Source organism: Lepisosteus platostomus, chromosome 12 (genome assembly GCF_059453375.1).
Source record: "Lepisosteus platostomus isolate fLepPlt1 chromosome 12, fLepPlt1.hap1, whole genome shotgun sequence".
In the NCBI taxonomy this organism is placed as follows: Eukaryota; Metazoa; Chordata; class Actinopteri; order Semionotiformes; family Lepisosteidae; genus Lepisosteus; species Lepisosteus platostomus.
Window position 1 is genome coordinate 36694120 of NC_142622.1, and position 17710 is coordinate 36711829.

General features: G+C 35.7%; 1 protein-coding gene across 2 annotated transcripts in view; it reads left to right on the forward strand.

Annotated features, from left to right (window-relative positions):
* The first annotated feature begins 13033 nt into the window (after positions 1-13033).
* The window catches only part of kcnk9 (potassium channel, subfamily K, member 9), an 89654-nt gene continuing 84977 nt past the window's right edge, over positions 13034-17710 (forward strand). The window contains exons 1-2 of one of the 2 annotated variants that reach the window (XM_088601837.1): positions 13034-14053; positions 14664-15141. In XM_088601837.1, the coding sequence (XP_088457963.1) occupies positions 13904-14053; positions 14664-15141 (628 nt within the window). In that variant the 5' untranslated portion in view covers positions 13034-13903. Of the gene's footprint in view, positions 15142-17710 lie in introns of both variants that reach the window. The other variant, XM_088601838.1, reaches the window with a different exon arrangement.

The following is a 17710-nucleotide window of genomic DNA, read 5'->3' on the forward strand; positions in this document are numbered from 1 at the left end:
ATGAATGCAATATAATTGTTTTTAAATTATGGAAACTTTCACTATAGCTTCATTATAGTTTGACACAGCAAATTGCTGGAGACAATGCCGACAAACAAAAAACGTATAAGAACGGAATGCCTTTAAGCACTTAACTTTAAATTACTGGAAGAGAGATTGAAGATGATGTTTATTAAATCACAAAACTAGAATCTGTTTGGTCTCCCAAAGGAAGTTCAGCAATAAAAATGAGACTAAGAAAGTATACGGTAATTGCTTTTTATTTTTTCAGCACTCCTCTGTTTGTTAAATTGCACTGTGGTTGAAGTTTTCAACCACACACTTTGCTCAGATGTTTTGACAAACATTTGGAAACACTGTTTTTACTATTAATAATGCTAGTCGAAGTTTTCACTAGATGATTAATTTCATACTAATTTGTAATTTAATGAGAAATTGTTTGAGGATCATGTGATTATACTTACTATTGGATTAGCAATAATTTAGCAGATAACAAAAAAGTAATACATAATATTTACAGGAAGGAGACTCAGAGACCGCTTCAGAGAACATGTTAGGGCTGTGAAGATTAAAGACCCATAGTTTCTCCCATGATCACACTGATCTCTCCATCTGTGGTCTCAAAGTAGGGTTTCCTAACTCCTATAGCAAAAAAAACCATCAGAAACTAAAATTATCGTGAAACTTGGTTCACACTTTCCCCTTCTGTCAACAACAGACGTGTTTTCTTCTATTTCTCTCACCTCTCCTCACCTCTCGCGATCTTGCACCACTTGATTGGCCACTCTGCCTCTCCCCTGCTCCCGTCGTCTCCTCTCTCCTGGCTTGTGTGTTCCCATGCTACAGTATATTATCTTTGCTGACTGCCCTATCTTTCTTACACCCAAAGAAGGCTCCACAGCCAAAATGTGGTGTTTTCTTTTTCTCTATTCAGCATGGAATAAACCTATTACTTGTTCCTTAAACATATACTGTACCAGCAATTGTTCATAATTCTTTTGACTTCAATAAAACTGAGAAAGCCTTGCAAGTCTACAAAATGGAGTGAATTATTTTAACTACTGTATTATTTGGTTTTATTTCTCATGCACTTACAACCTTTTGTTGAAAGTTTAAGGGAACAAAATGAATTGCAATAACAGAACTTAAAAAGAGAAATTTCTTGCATTGTCATCAGAAGAATCAGCTTTCCTGGATTAATCTTCTTTTCTTCATTTTGGCATGAAATGCATTTTAATACCTAATACACCTTTTCACATAACTTTTTTGCATATATATATAAATGTGACTGAACCAATTTATTGCAGAAAGGTAAAATCGAATCAAGTACGCTTTTCTTGCATAGCTTTCACTTTAATGTTTCTTGAAAGGCACTATGGGGAAAACCATTTTTCTTGGCTTTGTATTAACATCTTTTCAGACATTCAGAATACACCAGATGGCACAAATATATTTTGTTGTATTCTGAAATTGTTGAAGTCCTAACACCAAGGTAAAAGCTATGGGGTCTGAAGTTCAAAAGGAGTTTCAAGAGACCATTTCTTACAGCTACAGTATGTAAGTACATGGTAAAAGGCAAAATAAAAGTATCTCACTTTGTGAAAACAAAATACTCTTGCTTATGTCGGTAAGGTTTATTTTGTTAAAAGTTGTGAGCATCATTTTTCAATTGCTTTATAATGCTAAATTCATAAAGATGTTAATAATTGAGAAATATATACTTTCTTGCTTTGTCAAAACTAATTTATGGCACTACAAAATCAATACAGCGTTTCCCATTTTTGCTATTGCTTTAAAACACATTTACTGAAGGTTCTCATCTTAAGATTTTTGTAGGTTCCTACAGGGCATGAACAAAGGATTATCAGAAAACAGAAAGGTAGTAGGGGCGTTTTATTGCAAGTTTTGTTGACCAGAAGATTGGAGTCACATGCATCCAAATATGTTTTTTCTGTACACGTAGGTTTCATGGAAGCCATAGGTATTTAAAAAAATCTGTGAGTTCTACCAGAAACTAAGAAACACCTGAAAAGGCCTAGAGGGAACTTGAGTCCAATGAAACAAAAGGAAAAAGGCACCCAGGTGAGTGAATCCAGGGCCCCAGCACTGCAAGACAGCAGTTCTTACCAGTACGCCATCATGCCACCATGTTCATCCTTATGATGAACTACCAAATTACCCTGCAAGACCAATTTGACAGCATTTCTTTTAATGCAAAACGAAGCTTAAGTTATGCCTCGATTGCTTTGGCTGTATCTCAAACACTCGCATAATAAGATTCTTGGATAAGAAGCTGACTAGCCTGTCAAAATAAAGCAAAATACAAAATTTACCCAGATTTGTCTGTTTTACAGGGATGAGCAGCTGATGTTTGACAGCTTTAGAACTAGGATTTTAAAGGATATTACACAACTGTGGTAAAAATCTTTCTTATAACATGAATATACACTTGAATTTCCTTATAATACCTTAGAATAGTTTCATATAATATTTGAATTTAATTATATTTCTTATTGTACAGTATGTATTATTCAATTTGTTAAGAAGATACCATCTCCAAATAGCACATTTTATATCCATATACCTGTATATGATAAACGTAAAAAGGAGCAACGGATGTTTCTAAACCTTTAAATACTGTATGATAACAGAGCTTCGTATTTCGCATTATCTTATTATTTAGCTGAACACATATATAGTATACATATTCACAATCTAGAAATAAGCAGCTGTGAAATGAGAACAGCAACATTCTTTTAGCATTTCTGAAAGATGACTGGTTGCTGCAATTCTTAATGGAAGGATTGCTGCCAAGAAATCAATTTTAACACCTCAAATTTAGTTAGAACTAATAGGTTTCAATAAAGCATAAAAACCGAACACATGAACAGGGGAATTGTGTGCTATGGTCTAATGAAATTGCTGGCTCCAAACAATGAGGTTTACTCAGATTTAGTAAACACTAAAATGCAGTATCTTCAAAGTCAACTTTGAAAAATGGGGATGGATCTGAGGCTGCCTGTGGGTACTGTTTGTCTTAACTTTTTGGTCTGGAGAATTCATTAGTGTAGAATAACTGTGGAGACATAATTCTGAATTGGACCAGATACTTGAATACATCAGTAAGTTAAACCTATGCATCAAAGAGGGCAAATGTTGCTATAGTGTATAAGGCTATCACATAGAAAAAATGAAAACTGCTACAAAAAGATATAAATGGATAATAAAATAGTCAAACGGTTTTGATAGCTTTCGTCTATTTAATTATAAGAATGGAAAGAAAAATGATTAGCAGCATTCAGTACTTTTTAACTTTAAATAGTCAACTGAGATTACAAAGTTTAACAAAAGATAATCACTCAAACAATTCAAACATGCACTGTGGTTAGGTCTTGCTTGCTACTAGTGAGATGATAAGAACAATTATAAACAAGAGGATATACAGAAACAAGAGGATGTTTTTAGTAGTAGATAATTGATCTAAAGCGATTTCAATTAGTGACTCTGTAGCTCTATTCCCAGATTTAAATTCACCTTAAATTTCCGAGGCTAAAATCATTCCGTTATTTCAGCCAGTCACTCACTAGCCTTGCTAGTGTATTGTATACATTTGTAATAACATCAGTCTAAAAAATTCACTTTTGACTATAGAGTAAAAATGTGAATCCTAGTATTTTGTTTGCCCATTTCATTGCTTTCTCACATCGTCTACAAGATGTACAGTACGTGATGTGCCAACATGAAGACCCAAATCTTTTTCATAAGCAGTCTCCTCTGTTTCGGAGTTTCACCACGTTGTATCTATAGTTAATGTTTTTTCTAGCTGAATGTAAAATCTTTCACTTGACTACATTAAATATAACTTGCCAGATGTTTGCTGATTTTTTTAATTTGCTGCTTCTCCCATTTTTGTGAAATGTGCAAACTAGTCTACTTTACTAGCTCTAACAGAACTGAGATAAATGATATAAATTAGGAAAAGCAGTCATCTTAGTATAGACTCCCATGGTAATCCATTAATTGCGTTATCCCAATTTGAGTTTTCTATCCACATCAATACTCTGTTTTCTGTTTTTTAAACAATTTTAGTCCACACTTACATATTTTTGGAATGCCCACAGCCTGTAATCTTCAATTCTTCTATTACCTAAAAAGCATCTCCCTCTATAATGCTGGTACTATTTAATACAGAACTTTGTCCTTCCAGTTCCTGCAACATTGTTAACGTCTTCCTTAGTGAACACCTGAGTGAAATAGTTTTTATCCACTTCCCTTCCATTGTCTAGAAGTTTCTATTACTGTACCGAGAATATTTAACTGAATCCTTAACAGTTCTTTTACTGTTTTTGCACTGAAAGAACCTTTCATTGTTAATTTTAGTCTCCTTTGTAATATTACTTTCCATTTCTCTCTTGGCATAATACCATTTTTATCTTTGCTTGCAGTTCTGTCTTAGCATTGTAGTTCTTTTCATTATTGGGATCCTGTTGTTTTCTTCTTTCGTAAAGCTCCTTCTTTTTCCTTATCTTTTTCCAAATTTATTTGTTAGACCAATGATTTCTTATCCCATTCCACTTCTTTTAATTTCTTTCTCATCCCTTCAAGATCTGCTTTCCACAAATAGTAAACTTTTGCTTTTGGAGTCAACTTGTAGGGTTTCAAAATATACTTAATATGAATATGAAACAGACCATGTTAGTCCTGGCTGATACATTTCTCCTAGGTTGTTAGAAATATTTTATTGTAGCTTCAACGGGGGAGACAGAGAATCAGAAAAAATGATTATCTTTCTTGGCACTTTTGTGAAACAGAAGAAACACAAAAACATTTCTCTTCACAACAAAGATCTGATTTACACAACTTCAGGCGCCTAAAGCATGTACAGTATGAAAATATCCAGGTTATACAGGTACTCCTGCGTAGTACCCCACATTTTTTTGTATTCTTGTGAGTTCTGTAATGAATATAACCTTTGGGAGATTGCCAATGATGGAAAAGGGAGGGGAGTTGTTAGCACAATTTTATTTCCATCTTTATAAAATTATAATTAATGGATGGCTTTTTAAATGTCAGTGCTCACACTGTTACTGGAACCTTTTTTGGAGGTTCTTTAAATGTTGGTGAGGTAATATTTCACTCTTTCCAACATCAAGACCTTCTCTTTCATTTTACAGTTTAATCACTCACTTCTGTGAGGCTTATATGTTACACAAATTTAAACCTTCTGTTTTTTAACTAAAAATATTCATAGCCAGGGGCTGTAGGGAAAGGAGATCTTGGGGTGTCTTCTTTTTCTTTTTCATAAATCTGCAGCATAAATATCCGAAAGAAATTTGATTTATCCCTTCACGTTTTTGGTTTTGTGGCAGTTCAGTGCATGCTACTTGTATTATTGTTCTTTTTTTCTTCATCGCAAACACAGTATATTTCATTTCTTTGAGGATGTTATTATTCTTATTTATGGACCACGTAAAATGCTGAGGGAATATATACATATCAGTAAAAATACTGAATATATTGTAGGATAGTATTTTTCTAAGGAAAATATTGGTAAATACTGTATTATTACTAAACATATTTTTACAATTTTTTCCCTCTGTAATATGAAAGGAATAAAATGTTTGAAGGGCACTACAAATAATAACAAATGCCTTCAACCTAAAGATGGAAATGTATTTTGCTAATGAGATATTTGCATTCATAAGATTCATTACTGGATATTACACGCCTTTAAAGTCACAGCTCAGAAGAAAACTAAAAACACAGTTTAAAAACCCAACTAGATACTAACAGTATCTTGTACACATACTTAACTAAAACTTTTCAAGACTTCTTGTTCTTCATATCAATGAAAGCTTAGAATTTTTATGAACATGTATTTGTGTGGAGCAACCCATTTGAACAAATAATCATACTACTGTTTGACACAATATTAAAGAACATGACACCATACAGTACATGTCCAACCAACCTTATCTACTACCAAAGGCCAAGAGTGACTGAAACAAAAGTCAAATGTTAATGTCATATGTAATGAGCTCTAGATGAAAAAAGTTGTCATTCTTCTCTTAGAGGAATGGAGGGCCTTGTACATTGGACAACAGTACAATTTAACAATAACAGGGCTTCAGCTTGAACATTTCACAGGTAATTTCATCTTGCAGGTAATCATCTCAGTTGTGCATTGTTAAAAAGCATCTGTACAATGAATGTAATTCAAGCATAATTATTCATCAAAATATAACTGCAGCCCATGAAAACATAGTTAAGTATTCCATCTCTGCATCTTATACCTGTCAAACTGACAACTCTGCAGTTTTGTAGTTTCTTAGTAAATGGCAAGATAGGATATACCGTATTGCATCTGCACCTTCAGAAAATAGTCCTGATGTACAGTACTCTTGTTCAACTTGAATGACCTTTATTAAACTCTTGATTTGCATTACCAGTCATTTATACTGCTTCCACAGGGAAACCAAACTCTGGAATATATTCAGGCCTGCAGCAACATAGACCTGTATGCCACCAAAGTCCAGCATATTAGGGCTTCTGGTCATCATTTTGTTGGTAGGGTGATTATAAAAGGGTTATTTCTGCTGACAGGTTACACATATAATGATTTTGTGATGATAAAACAGTTTAGTTTTGGTAACTGGTGATAGCTTTAAATAATGTGTAATACCTGTGCATACTGTCAATCTGAAATGTACAGAACATCCGCATACTGTATAACACTACTGTGTAATAGTACTTACTGTCATCTGTTATATGTTTATTTGGTTATCTGACACACATCACTCTTTCTACTAAAACTTTCTCTTCATCTCTTCATCATTGTTTTTCTTCCTCCCTGGATCCTATGCACCCTTCTGGTATTAAACCTTAAAACCTAATTTTCTGCTCTCTAGAAATGGAAACTTCTCCCCCTTGTCCAAAAGTACTGTGCTTTGCAGAATGGAATTAACATCTAGACAAAAGTCTAGATACATATACAATGCATGCATATCCCGTAAGACAAGTAATGCTCATGGTCCAGTATCTATTATGTCCTATAATTTTGGAAATAAATATCAATTATTTTATACAATATATAAATTCCACATTAGCAGCAGACTAGATGATTTCCTCAGTGGGCTGTGCAATAAGGAAGAATGTTAATGTACTCTAAGTGACCTCACAAAATACATGTTTATTGCTGCATGCACTTCAGGTTAGTTCTTTGAAGGCAATAACAAACCTGGGTAAGGTGTTCATACACTTTACAAATATGTATTGTACATTTTACGTATATTGATTTTACAAAATACTATAAAAGTCTGAAACACTTATAATGTTTTACATCTAGGTACCTATAGTAGCCGAAGCTGGAAACTATATTGGCTCCATGCACAGTGGATCAGGAGCTCTACATACAGTACCACTCGTTTTTGAATGCAGCAAGTCTTTTTTTATGTGTCTATACTATATGTGTTGAGTGGATTGCAAAAAGTGACAAATCTCCCATATAGTATAATGCAATTTAAAAAATGGTGTACCAATGGCTCACTACTTCCCTAAAAATCATAGGATATTTGTGGGAGTGCTGGATAGCCCTGTTGTCATTAATTCCCCTCTGCTGCCATTTGGAACCTTGTGGCTGTGGTTGAACCAGCTGATGGGGCAAGTCAACAATGAGGTGCCAAACCATGTCTTAGATTCTGTTTGTTTTTGATGATTGGCTTATAACATACTATTGATGTGCAGAGGTATCAAGAGCACTACTCCCCCAGATGCAATTCATACAATGACATTACAAGTAAACGGATGCCAAGGTATGGTTTAGATGTCTCTTTGCGTGTCCTCTCTGGTTTGTTTCAGTACTCACAGTACGTGTCTGTTTACAGTATATCGGGGGTCTTAAAATCCATTCCTGGAGGGCTATGGTGTGTTCTGGATCTTGTTCCACCTTAACACCTGGATACTTAATTGGCTTAATTGCTTGATTAGACAAATGTATTTTTTTCTGTCCAGGCAACCAATTGTTCAAAGGTACTGTGTCTGCAAAGAAATGCATGTTTTAGATTTACAGATGTGCGGGGAAAAAATAGATTAAGTAAATTGAGAACTCACCTTTTGTCTGTATGGTCCATCACATGATTTCTACAGCAGTGTGAATCGATGTGATACTACTTATTGTTTGAGCTTCTGTCTGTATAGCTTGAGTACTTTAAAGCGTTTTCCTAACAGAAAGAGACCGGTTTAAATAATCAGAAGCAGAAGTCAGCTTCTGCATATGCTTTATTTGCAGATTGAAGATTCCCTGTCTTTCGGTGTCAACAGCAGATAACATTGCTCACTCAGTGCTTTTCCATTTTTTTGTTGAAAATATTATCCAACCACTGTTTTACTCAAGAAAACTCATACAGTTCATACTGTACACTTACAGTTCAATACACTTACAGTGTGTATTTTGTTTTTCTGTGATATTTCCGTGATATTTCCTGATTTTATTTTCTGCCACGACATGTCCAGGAATTATTTCCATAATATAGAGTGTTGCTCTGAGGCCCAGATTGGTTTTACTTGTGTATCTGCTCTTTGCTGTATTAATTTGTGCCACCTTCACTGTGTTTTTTTTAATACAATGAGTCATTAGAAATGCAATTAGGAAGTAGAACAAAAGGGTCTATGACTAATTTGCATAACTGTCTTGTGCTTTTCTTATTTATTTTTATTAGGTTTATTTCCCTTTTATATCTAAGTATTATTAGAGATTAGAATGCTTAGATATATTATTATCACTAGTTACAAGAATCAAAATCTGAAAGGTTGATTTGTGGACAAATGCGATCCAACTGTAAAGCTAAAGCATTATATATAGAGTGGGTAGTTTGCCCAAACTGGAGTACATTGAACTTCTCCTTGTACATAACATGATCAGAACTCTGGCCCTTCAGTCACAAAACTATACAGCAAAATATTCACTTCTGAACTTACTGTATACGCTAAATATAATCTGTTAACAGTTGGAGTCCAAAGCACTTGGAAATATTAATCCAACTTTTTGCATTTGAATTATTTCTAGCGATATTAGAAACAAATAATACTAACGTGAAGCTATCATAACAAGCCACAAATGACCCATATTGATTAAAACATCACAAGAACATATTCTGACTTGAGAATGCATTGTATCAGAGGCTTCATTTTCCTTTGAAAGTAAATATACTGTAGATAGTGTGCTCATCTAATCCATTCACTCTCTATACTGTGAGCAGTTTTTCCAAATCTTGTCCACTCTGGAAATTAAGGACAAATGTTTTTATTTGTTAAACTTAAACCTAAAACTAAACTAAAAAATGCATTAGTTTAAAATGCTTTTTCTTTCCGATACGACGATGTTAACATTTAAAGATCATCTGCATCTTTTCTAATATTTTATTTATTGGTTAGCTTAGATGCAATTGGTTAAATTTAGTGTTTTATGCATCTTGTGGAATGGAAATTATAATTAAAGATCATTATAAGGCATAAACATAACTAGAGACCTCTTTAGTCTGTCTAAATCTGCTCTGAATGTTTTTACATTGTCTGTGACAATATAAAACAGTCTGGCGTTTACTAAATCTTTAAAACTGCTCTTTTGTTGAATGTAATAATTTTGGTACATAGGGCATTAAGTAACCAAACCCCCTTTTGCACAATCTTTTTGTCTGTGTTTTTGTGACATCTGTGAACACCCCTGGATTTACTCTCAGAGTGTTTTGTCTCAAGAATTTTAAGTATTTGGCATCGAAAAAGAGGAACAGAAAAAAAAACAGCTGGAATAGACTTAAGTTAATTACACTTGCAAGAAGATTAATGTTTATACATATTTTGGCAGCATGGTGTCACAGCGGTTATCTTTGCTGCCTCAGAGCACTGGGGCCCTGGGTTCAATTCCAAACCTGAGGTGCTATCTGCACGGAGTTTGTGCAGTATGTTCTCCCTGTGTTCCTGTGGATATTCTCCTTGTGCTCGGGTTTTCTCCTACAAATATATACTGGTAGGTTAATTGGTTTCTGGGAAAATTGGTCCTGGTTTATGTGTATGTGTGTTTGTGTCTGTCCTGTGATGAACTAGAGCCCTTTTCAGGGTGAATACTCCTTCATGCCCGTTGCTTGCTGGAATAGACTCTGGCTTCCCCATGACCCTGAACTGGATAAAGCAGTTAGAAAATGGATGGATGGGTGCATTAATGTGCCTGTTAACACTATTTGACATATTTTATTTCAATAAGGAAAAAGGTGAAGAAAATGACCATTTCTCTGTTCCTTAATCAGTTCAAATAGATTAAGAGAGCCGTAAACAAAACACAATCCTCCTTTCTTACCCCACCTGAATGGTGATTATTTTTCAGCCAGTACTTCCGTTTTTTACAGTAGAATGTTCTTAAAGTAGAACATAACAAACAGAAATTCAGAAAATTGGCTAGTACAAGCACCAAATTTGCATCTGCGTTTCTCCAGTAATGCCTCTCTAAAAACTTAATGTACCAAAAAATCTTATTTCAAGTCCGCAAAAGCAACATAACATTTATTTAACCTGATTAAGAAAAAAAAATCACCAGTGCTAGCATTTGCCAACATCCTAAACTAAATCACAAAAGAAATATTTCCTTATTTGCAGCAAATATGAAAGTAGAAATATGAAATGTTCTTACATTTACACACATATAACTGCTCTGTGTAATAATAACAATCAGAAAAAAAGATTTAACTTACAAAAGAAAATAAGTAATTTATCTTTTCCTCCCTCAGTTGTTGTTCAGAAAGATTTATACATTTTGCATCTACACCAAAATTCTAGATGTTTGTAGCAGCCTGAGAAAAACATATGGCATTTCCGTCTTTAATAAAGACAAAATGAACATGCTTGGTTTTTTAAATGTTTTATTGTGCATTTAATTTTCCCTATCTCACTACAAATAAAGGAATAGGATTATATTTTAGTGAGAGGTAAAAAACTGTACTTGTGTCCCAGTTACTCTGATTCTGACACATAGAAAGTTTGCTCTGTTCTGGAGGTGTGTAAGAATATGAAAATACATTTTGGATTAAAAATAGGAAAAGCAATCCTAAATCATATATACTTGCAATCTTAATCACAGTGAATAAGGGACTGTAGTTTTGGTGGAGCAATTCTTGGACAAACGTAAACCACAGTTTCAGTGTCGGTGACATACAGTGGTCTTTTTCATACTGATATGCAAGTTTTTTGTCTAGGTCACTGACCGCAGAAGTACAGAGAAATATTTATCCTTCTGAATAAGGAAAGGGAATCAAGGGTACATTTACAGTATGGCTCCTTGCTTAGTAACCTTGACCTTGAATGACTTATTAAATATAACTGTGCTTCTATTGCATACAAGAAATTTTACATTTAAATCAACAGAAGACCACTTTTGAATGGGCTTTCGTTCTGGACTCCAAATAACACTGACAAAATACTGCATATTGACATCAATATAAATTATAACCTGCACAACACTGGAAAAAATGCTATCCCTTGTGCTCGGGCAGGATTTTTTGAAAATTACATTAATCTCCACAAAACAAGATAGAGTAATTATTATTTTGTATGTAAAAGTTTAAAAAGCAGCTTATTGTTGATCTTTTCGCGGAGTCGTTGTGTCGCTGTTAAAACACAAATTGCGTTAAGTCTGCAACTTGTAGTTTTTGTAATTTATTGTCACCCTTATCAGCTACAGTACCTCTTCGTAAACACATCACCCCACATCAGTTTCCAGTCCACCACCTTCAGCTAAGGCGGTTATTTAAGTAATTTTCAAGAGAGAAAGTTTGCAGTCGACTTGTAGTTACTCCATTGTAATCAAAGGTGGGTAACAAAATATCATAAGCCCACTATTTGAAATGTATGAACTAAAAAAGAAGACAGGATTGGTTTTGGTGGTTCCCTTGAACCAGATCTTAAAAATCAGTATACGTTAACTGTATTTTGGTCAATTTTTAAGGAAAAAACACATTTTGCTTGTTCGTTTCATCTTGCTTGGAATCATTATTGCACAGTCACTTTATGATATACTGTAAACAAAGCAACCTTGATCTTATTCTCCTCTACGCAACACATTGTGGACGCATGTAACCCACAGTATGTTTTCTAATCTTGTTCCCGTATGTTGCGTCAGTAAAATCACCTTCTTTCTGTTGATATTATTTAGAAACGTATTCATCAAGTTGGTGCTACAGTACAGTATATCCAGTTAGCTTTCTCACCCGAGAATAAAGTCTTGCGATTTTATACAGAATTGTAAATAGAAGTGATTTACAATGACTCACTTTTGCGTGTTTTATGTTTAAATCACTTTTCTGAAAACTTGATGCGCAAGCATCCAATAACAGTCAAACATGCTGTGAAATATAAATCTTATTACGTATTATATTCTTAAAAATCTTTGTTGACGCCTTGGAGTGTTATTATTTACTGTAATAGTCTCAATTATTTCTTCTTTGCAATACTTCATATTTCCTTAAATTATTTTAAAAGCATGGGCATTCAGGAATAGACTTTGTTATAATATGTGTTACCTGTAAAATATGACGGGGTACTGTATGTTTGCAATTACAGTAGGGCGTTTTGGCAATGCTATTTTGATATATTGTCTCATGCAATAAATGTCTTAATAGCAACGCTGGCAACAGTGAGTGATTTACAGTACAATGCAAAAGCAGGAATGGACAGTTATCCACGCCTGCGTTCACAATCCACAATGAACTTCCAATAGTACGCGCGGAAAGAATTGGTATCGTGACTACATCTGAAAGCTTCAGCATATTACCCGAATTACACTTTACTAGAACATCTTTTATTGCAATGCCAACATCCACTCCTCAAAGCGATTTGTAATGTCGATTATGTAAATCAGTTATAACATCTTCTCCACCCCAGACTTAATTCCAGTTGTGAATCTAACACGAATGCGCGATATACTGTTTGCAGCCGCTTCTCTCCCTTTTCACATGGTTAAAAAAACGCATTTCCTTGTCATGGGGGGGAGAGAACAGAGGACCACGTGCTCATCTGCAAAACCCCAAGAATTGTAATATGTTTATAAGTAGGAGTGGCCATCGACAGCGGAATGGCAGTGGTAGGGGGGACTTGGAGAGAGACTGGGGAACCCGGGATATTGCAGACCTTTTCAGCAAACACGTCCAACAGGAGAAAGTATGGAGGGCATGGCTTAAACTGTAAAGCCGCCGGCAACGAAGCTGCTACAAGTATCTCGCAACTGAAGCCACTGACAGTAACTTAAAAAAGGCAAAACAGTAGCTTCTTATCCTTATTACATTGTTAATAGACAAAGGTGTTGGGGAAACTTATTGGTCCACTTTTATCGCGATGCATCCTTCTACCTTACCTAAAATAAAAAAATGTCCTATTTTCTTCAGCCTGATATTATTAATAATCAATGGGGAAATGTTATAAAGGAGCTGCAATTCTTTAACGTGATTCTCTTGTGTCCCTGTTTAGGATTTTTTTTTTACCTCGGGAAATTCAGATGACAAGCTACAGTACCAGTCCTATACTTGCACAATTCTTTTGTGCTCAGTCTCAGAAGATTTAATTGAATAGAAAGACGGGGCAACTGAATAACATTTAAGGGGATTCTTTCAAGTCTTTTTTTCTGGCACGTTTACCCATCTCTCGGGCTGTCTTGAATGCTGCTGTGGTTGTATACCGTGATCTGCATTTTACCCAGGGCGGAAATCCGAAGGTTTGCTACGGTAGTTCCTTCGAAAGACTCGAGACTGACTAGCTAAGAGTGCTTCTTTAAGTGACCAGTGTGTTTTTCTTTTAGTCCATTCGATGATTGAAGAGATACCGGCTTTCCTCAAGTCTAGTTCTTTATTTTGTATTTCTATGAATGCAACATCTCCCTCGGACGCAATTCAAGACCAGACCTTTACTGCCACGAATGTTCTTTTTTGTATGGCGATCTGCTTTATGTTTGATTCCTGCTCAATCTAATTTAGGATCATCGCCTCTGATCACAGACCCCCACAGCGATCATCCAGTGAGTTGCAGTTTTCAAGTCTACTGCTGTGTTGCCTTTAACTCTTTCATCTGTCTGTTCTCAAGATCTTGTAGAAAGGAACAAGAGAGCACTTTTCCATCCCCGGTTTGATTTGCTATTTATGGCATTGCGTGTCAGTTACTTGCAACTTAAATTTTTCTCCAAAGAGGAGCTTTGCGTTCAAAAACCTGCTGTACATCTGTTGAGTGTAGCGACAGAGAACACGTTGGTGCTAACTGCAAGAAACTTCGGAACAAAATGTTCAAGGATGTTCTTCCTTTCGTCTCTTTTTTGCCCTGGAACCTTTGTTTTTATATATAAACTAAAGAGAATGTATCCAACACCAACCGGTAAAACGAAACTAAAGATATAATTTAAACACATGATAGTATTTTTCATACATTGTTTTATGCATTTAGTATGTATAATTCCGTCCATTTACACCTTTAACCCTAGTAAACCACAAAAAGCACGGCTGTCTCGTTGCTAGCTGTTGATGGCACTACGCACTGGGACGACTTGGTTTGGGCAGGTCTTGCGCAGAGTCTCTCGGCTGCAGGGCACCTGGTCCCGGCGATCGAGCAGCCTCTTGTGTCTCTCCTCTTCCCAGGAACAGGATCAAGAAGCCGGTAATAGAAACCACAACCGTCTTCACCACTCCAGCGTCCATCGCACCCACCATCACCACCACCAAGATCTCTGCCCCCCTGGGTCCGATCGCTGCCGGAGCCTTCCCAGCTGCTGCTGCGCCTTCTTGGAGAATCCGAGGGGACATGAGCCCCTCACTCGCCGGTTCCTGGTGGCCATGAAGCGGCAGAACGTGCGGACCCTGTCCCTAATTATCTGCACGTTCACCTATCTCCTGGTCGGGGCGGCGGTGTTCGATGCTCTTGAGTCCGATTTCGAAATGAGGGAGAAAGAGCAGCTTGAGGCCGAGGAAAAGCGTCTCCAAGGGAAATATAACATAAGCGAGGAGGACTACCGTAATCTGGAGACTATCATAATGGAGGCCGAACCTCACAGGGCAGGGGTTCAATGGAAATTTGCTGGCTCTTTTTACTTTGCAATCACAGTCATTACCACTATAGGTAAGTTTGCGGTTCTAACTTATTAAGGAAAGCTAAACTTGTATGATTCTTGTACGCATACACTTCAACTGTGTGTTTAATGTTTTCTATCAACTTTTTTGTTCCTTTATTCTTTGCATTTATTGTAATTTGGAACGCCTGCGTAAAATATGTCCAACATGCTGAAGAATTTATCGCCTTGTCAATACCCCCGGAAGCTGCATGTTGCAAGTATCAGAGTAATGCACCACGAAGAGAAATGTAACTATTAAAAAAGAAACTTAAAGAGCAACACGCATCTGTCCAAATTTAATCATGGTTTAGTTTGTGGAAGCTTAATATGGAAGAAATCGTGGTCACTTGAAACTCTAATCAAGCAGTTGCAGATACCAGTATTGCAAGTATGCAAGTAAAATGTATTCTTTACATACAGTAGGCATGGCTATACAGCGACAGTACTTCACAGTTTTGTTGTGTTCAGTGTGAACGCAAAAGAGATGTCAACAAGAGGATGTTCAATGATACGGCTTGAGAAGCGTTTTATAGTGAAACGGTTAAACATTCGAGCCGAGAACAAGTGTTACATAACGGGTGTGTCTATTCTACTGACGAACACTCATTTTGTTTGTTTAGCTGTGCATCACACACAAGTGCTTTGATTTACCTTGTATTTCAAAAGGGCATGAAATCTTGGAAACTAACGACAAAGATGCTGATTGCTTCTACCTTCGATGATGCTCGCACTTTACTTTAAGATTTGATAGATAAGTACGACACAGTCTTCAGAAAGTTATCTTCTACGAGCTTTTATTAAGCCTTTAAGAGTTCTTCTTTGACCTAGAGTCCAGCTTGTGTCTGTGGATAGAAAGATAGCACAACATACTGTATGCGCAATCATTCTAGTCAAGAGAAGCAGGTAGTGTGGGGAACTTTTGAAAGATTTCTGAAAGAGACTTTTGGAGACTCTTACAGATATCGCTGCGTACAGCACTTTAATGAGTCAAATTAATGTACAGTATGTTCAGAAAGAACAAATATTTTATACTATGGGGTTTCAACATGTCTAAATTTTGCTTGTTGGTTTTCAAAGAACGTGCTGGCTCCAGGTTTGTGTTACACATAGACACAAAAGAACCATTCTTTTAGACAATGATGTGACTGTGTGTTACACGTTAAAGCTGGAGTTTTGAAGTGTATTTAGTCGACCGAACGGAATAGTCATTCGCCTCCGTTTCAAAGATCGGTTTGTTACGAAACCAATCTAAGTACCCCAATACACCGAAATCCATAATCCTCAAGTGTTCAGCACACTACCATAAAAAACAAGCAAACTGCACACAACTGTTATTTAGGTACTGCATACAGAATAGATTTTGTTTGGCATCAGTGTTTAATTTTTTTTATCCACAGCTACAGAATTAAAGACAGTTTAGAATGGATATATTAATATGTTTAATTTAAAAAAGTCACATAATGCAATGACCGTTAAGATGAATATCCTTCCATTACACATAGTAGTAACATTTTATAGACCCAGCATTTCAGTAAAAGGACATTTCATGCCATAAACATTTCAAAGGACATGTGACGTTTTAATAATGTAATTTCAAATCATGAAATCATACTTGGGGCATAAGGAGGTAATGACCATGTAAGATAAGTGATGAGACATTGGATTCGGTTTTTGGAGTTGGTAAGGTTTAAGGCTGTATGCGTTGTCACATTTAATTAACCATATGCATTAACAAGTAGATATTGTACATGGCAAAATACTGTACGTATAGCACGTGACTACATAATCCTTTATATTTTCTATCATGTGATTTTAGGGTTTTAGAATTAAGTTTTTATCTTTTTTTGTGAAACTTCAAAAGCAGTTTACAGTAATTACAAAGCGATAGTGTAAATGATAGTTGCTTTCGTTATTTGGAATTGCTACGCATTATACGTTTCAATTCCTTATAATTTGTGATTGCCTCAGTAACAATTCTCGAAATTTCCAATTAGCAATTAAAAACACTACAGTACTTTTGTGCGTTAGGCCTTTTCAGCAGACGGTTTTATGTGTTGAGACGTTGCACTACTACTGTACATACTGATAAACCAGTTGGAGAACGTTAGTGTAGTGCTGAAGAACAGCTCCCACCCACGATGGCATGTCCGCAGTATTTGAAAACGCAGTTCTGAAACCAGCTAGTGTGCTAAAGGTTTAAATTTAGCATTTCGTAACTGCAACTACATTTGTTCTGCATTTGGTTCTACAAACTAAAACACCTTCGATATTCTTGCGTGACCCGTGTCTTAACAGCTTGAAGCAGATCATTTTCAATTCACATATGGACACTGCCACTTAACACAGTAACGCAGTATCCCGTAAAGTCATTTCATTTAATTTACACCTTTTATACGCAGAAATAAAGATAAGCGAAAAATACTTGATGAAACTGAGTGAAACAGTAGCATTTTAATTAACTTGCTAATGAAGGTCATACCCTCAACCCCCTACTGTTAAAAGTGGCGCAAACATTACATAAACTAATAATTTGTGCTCTTATTAATAATTAAGAATAGGTAAACTTCAGGGAAGTAC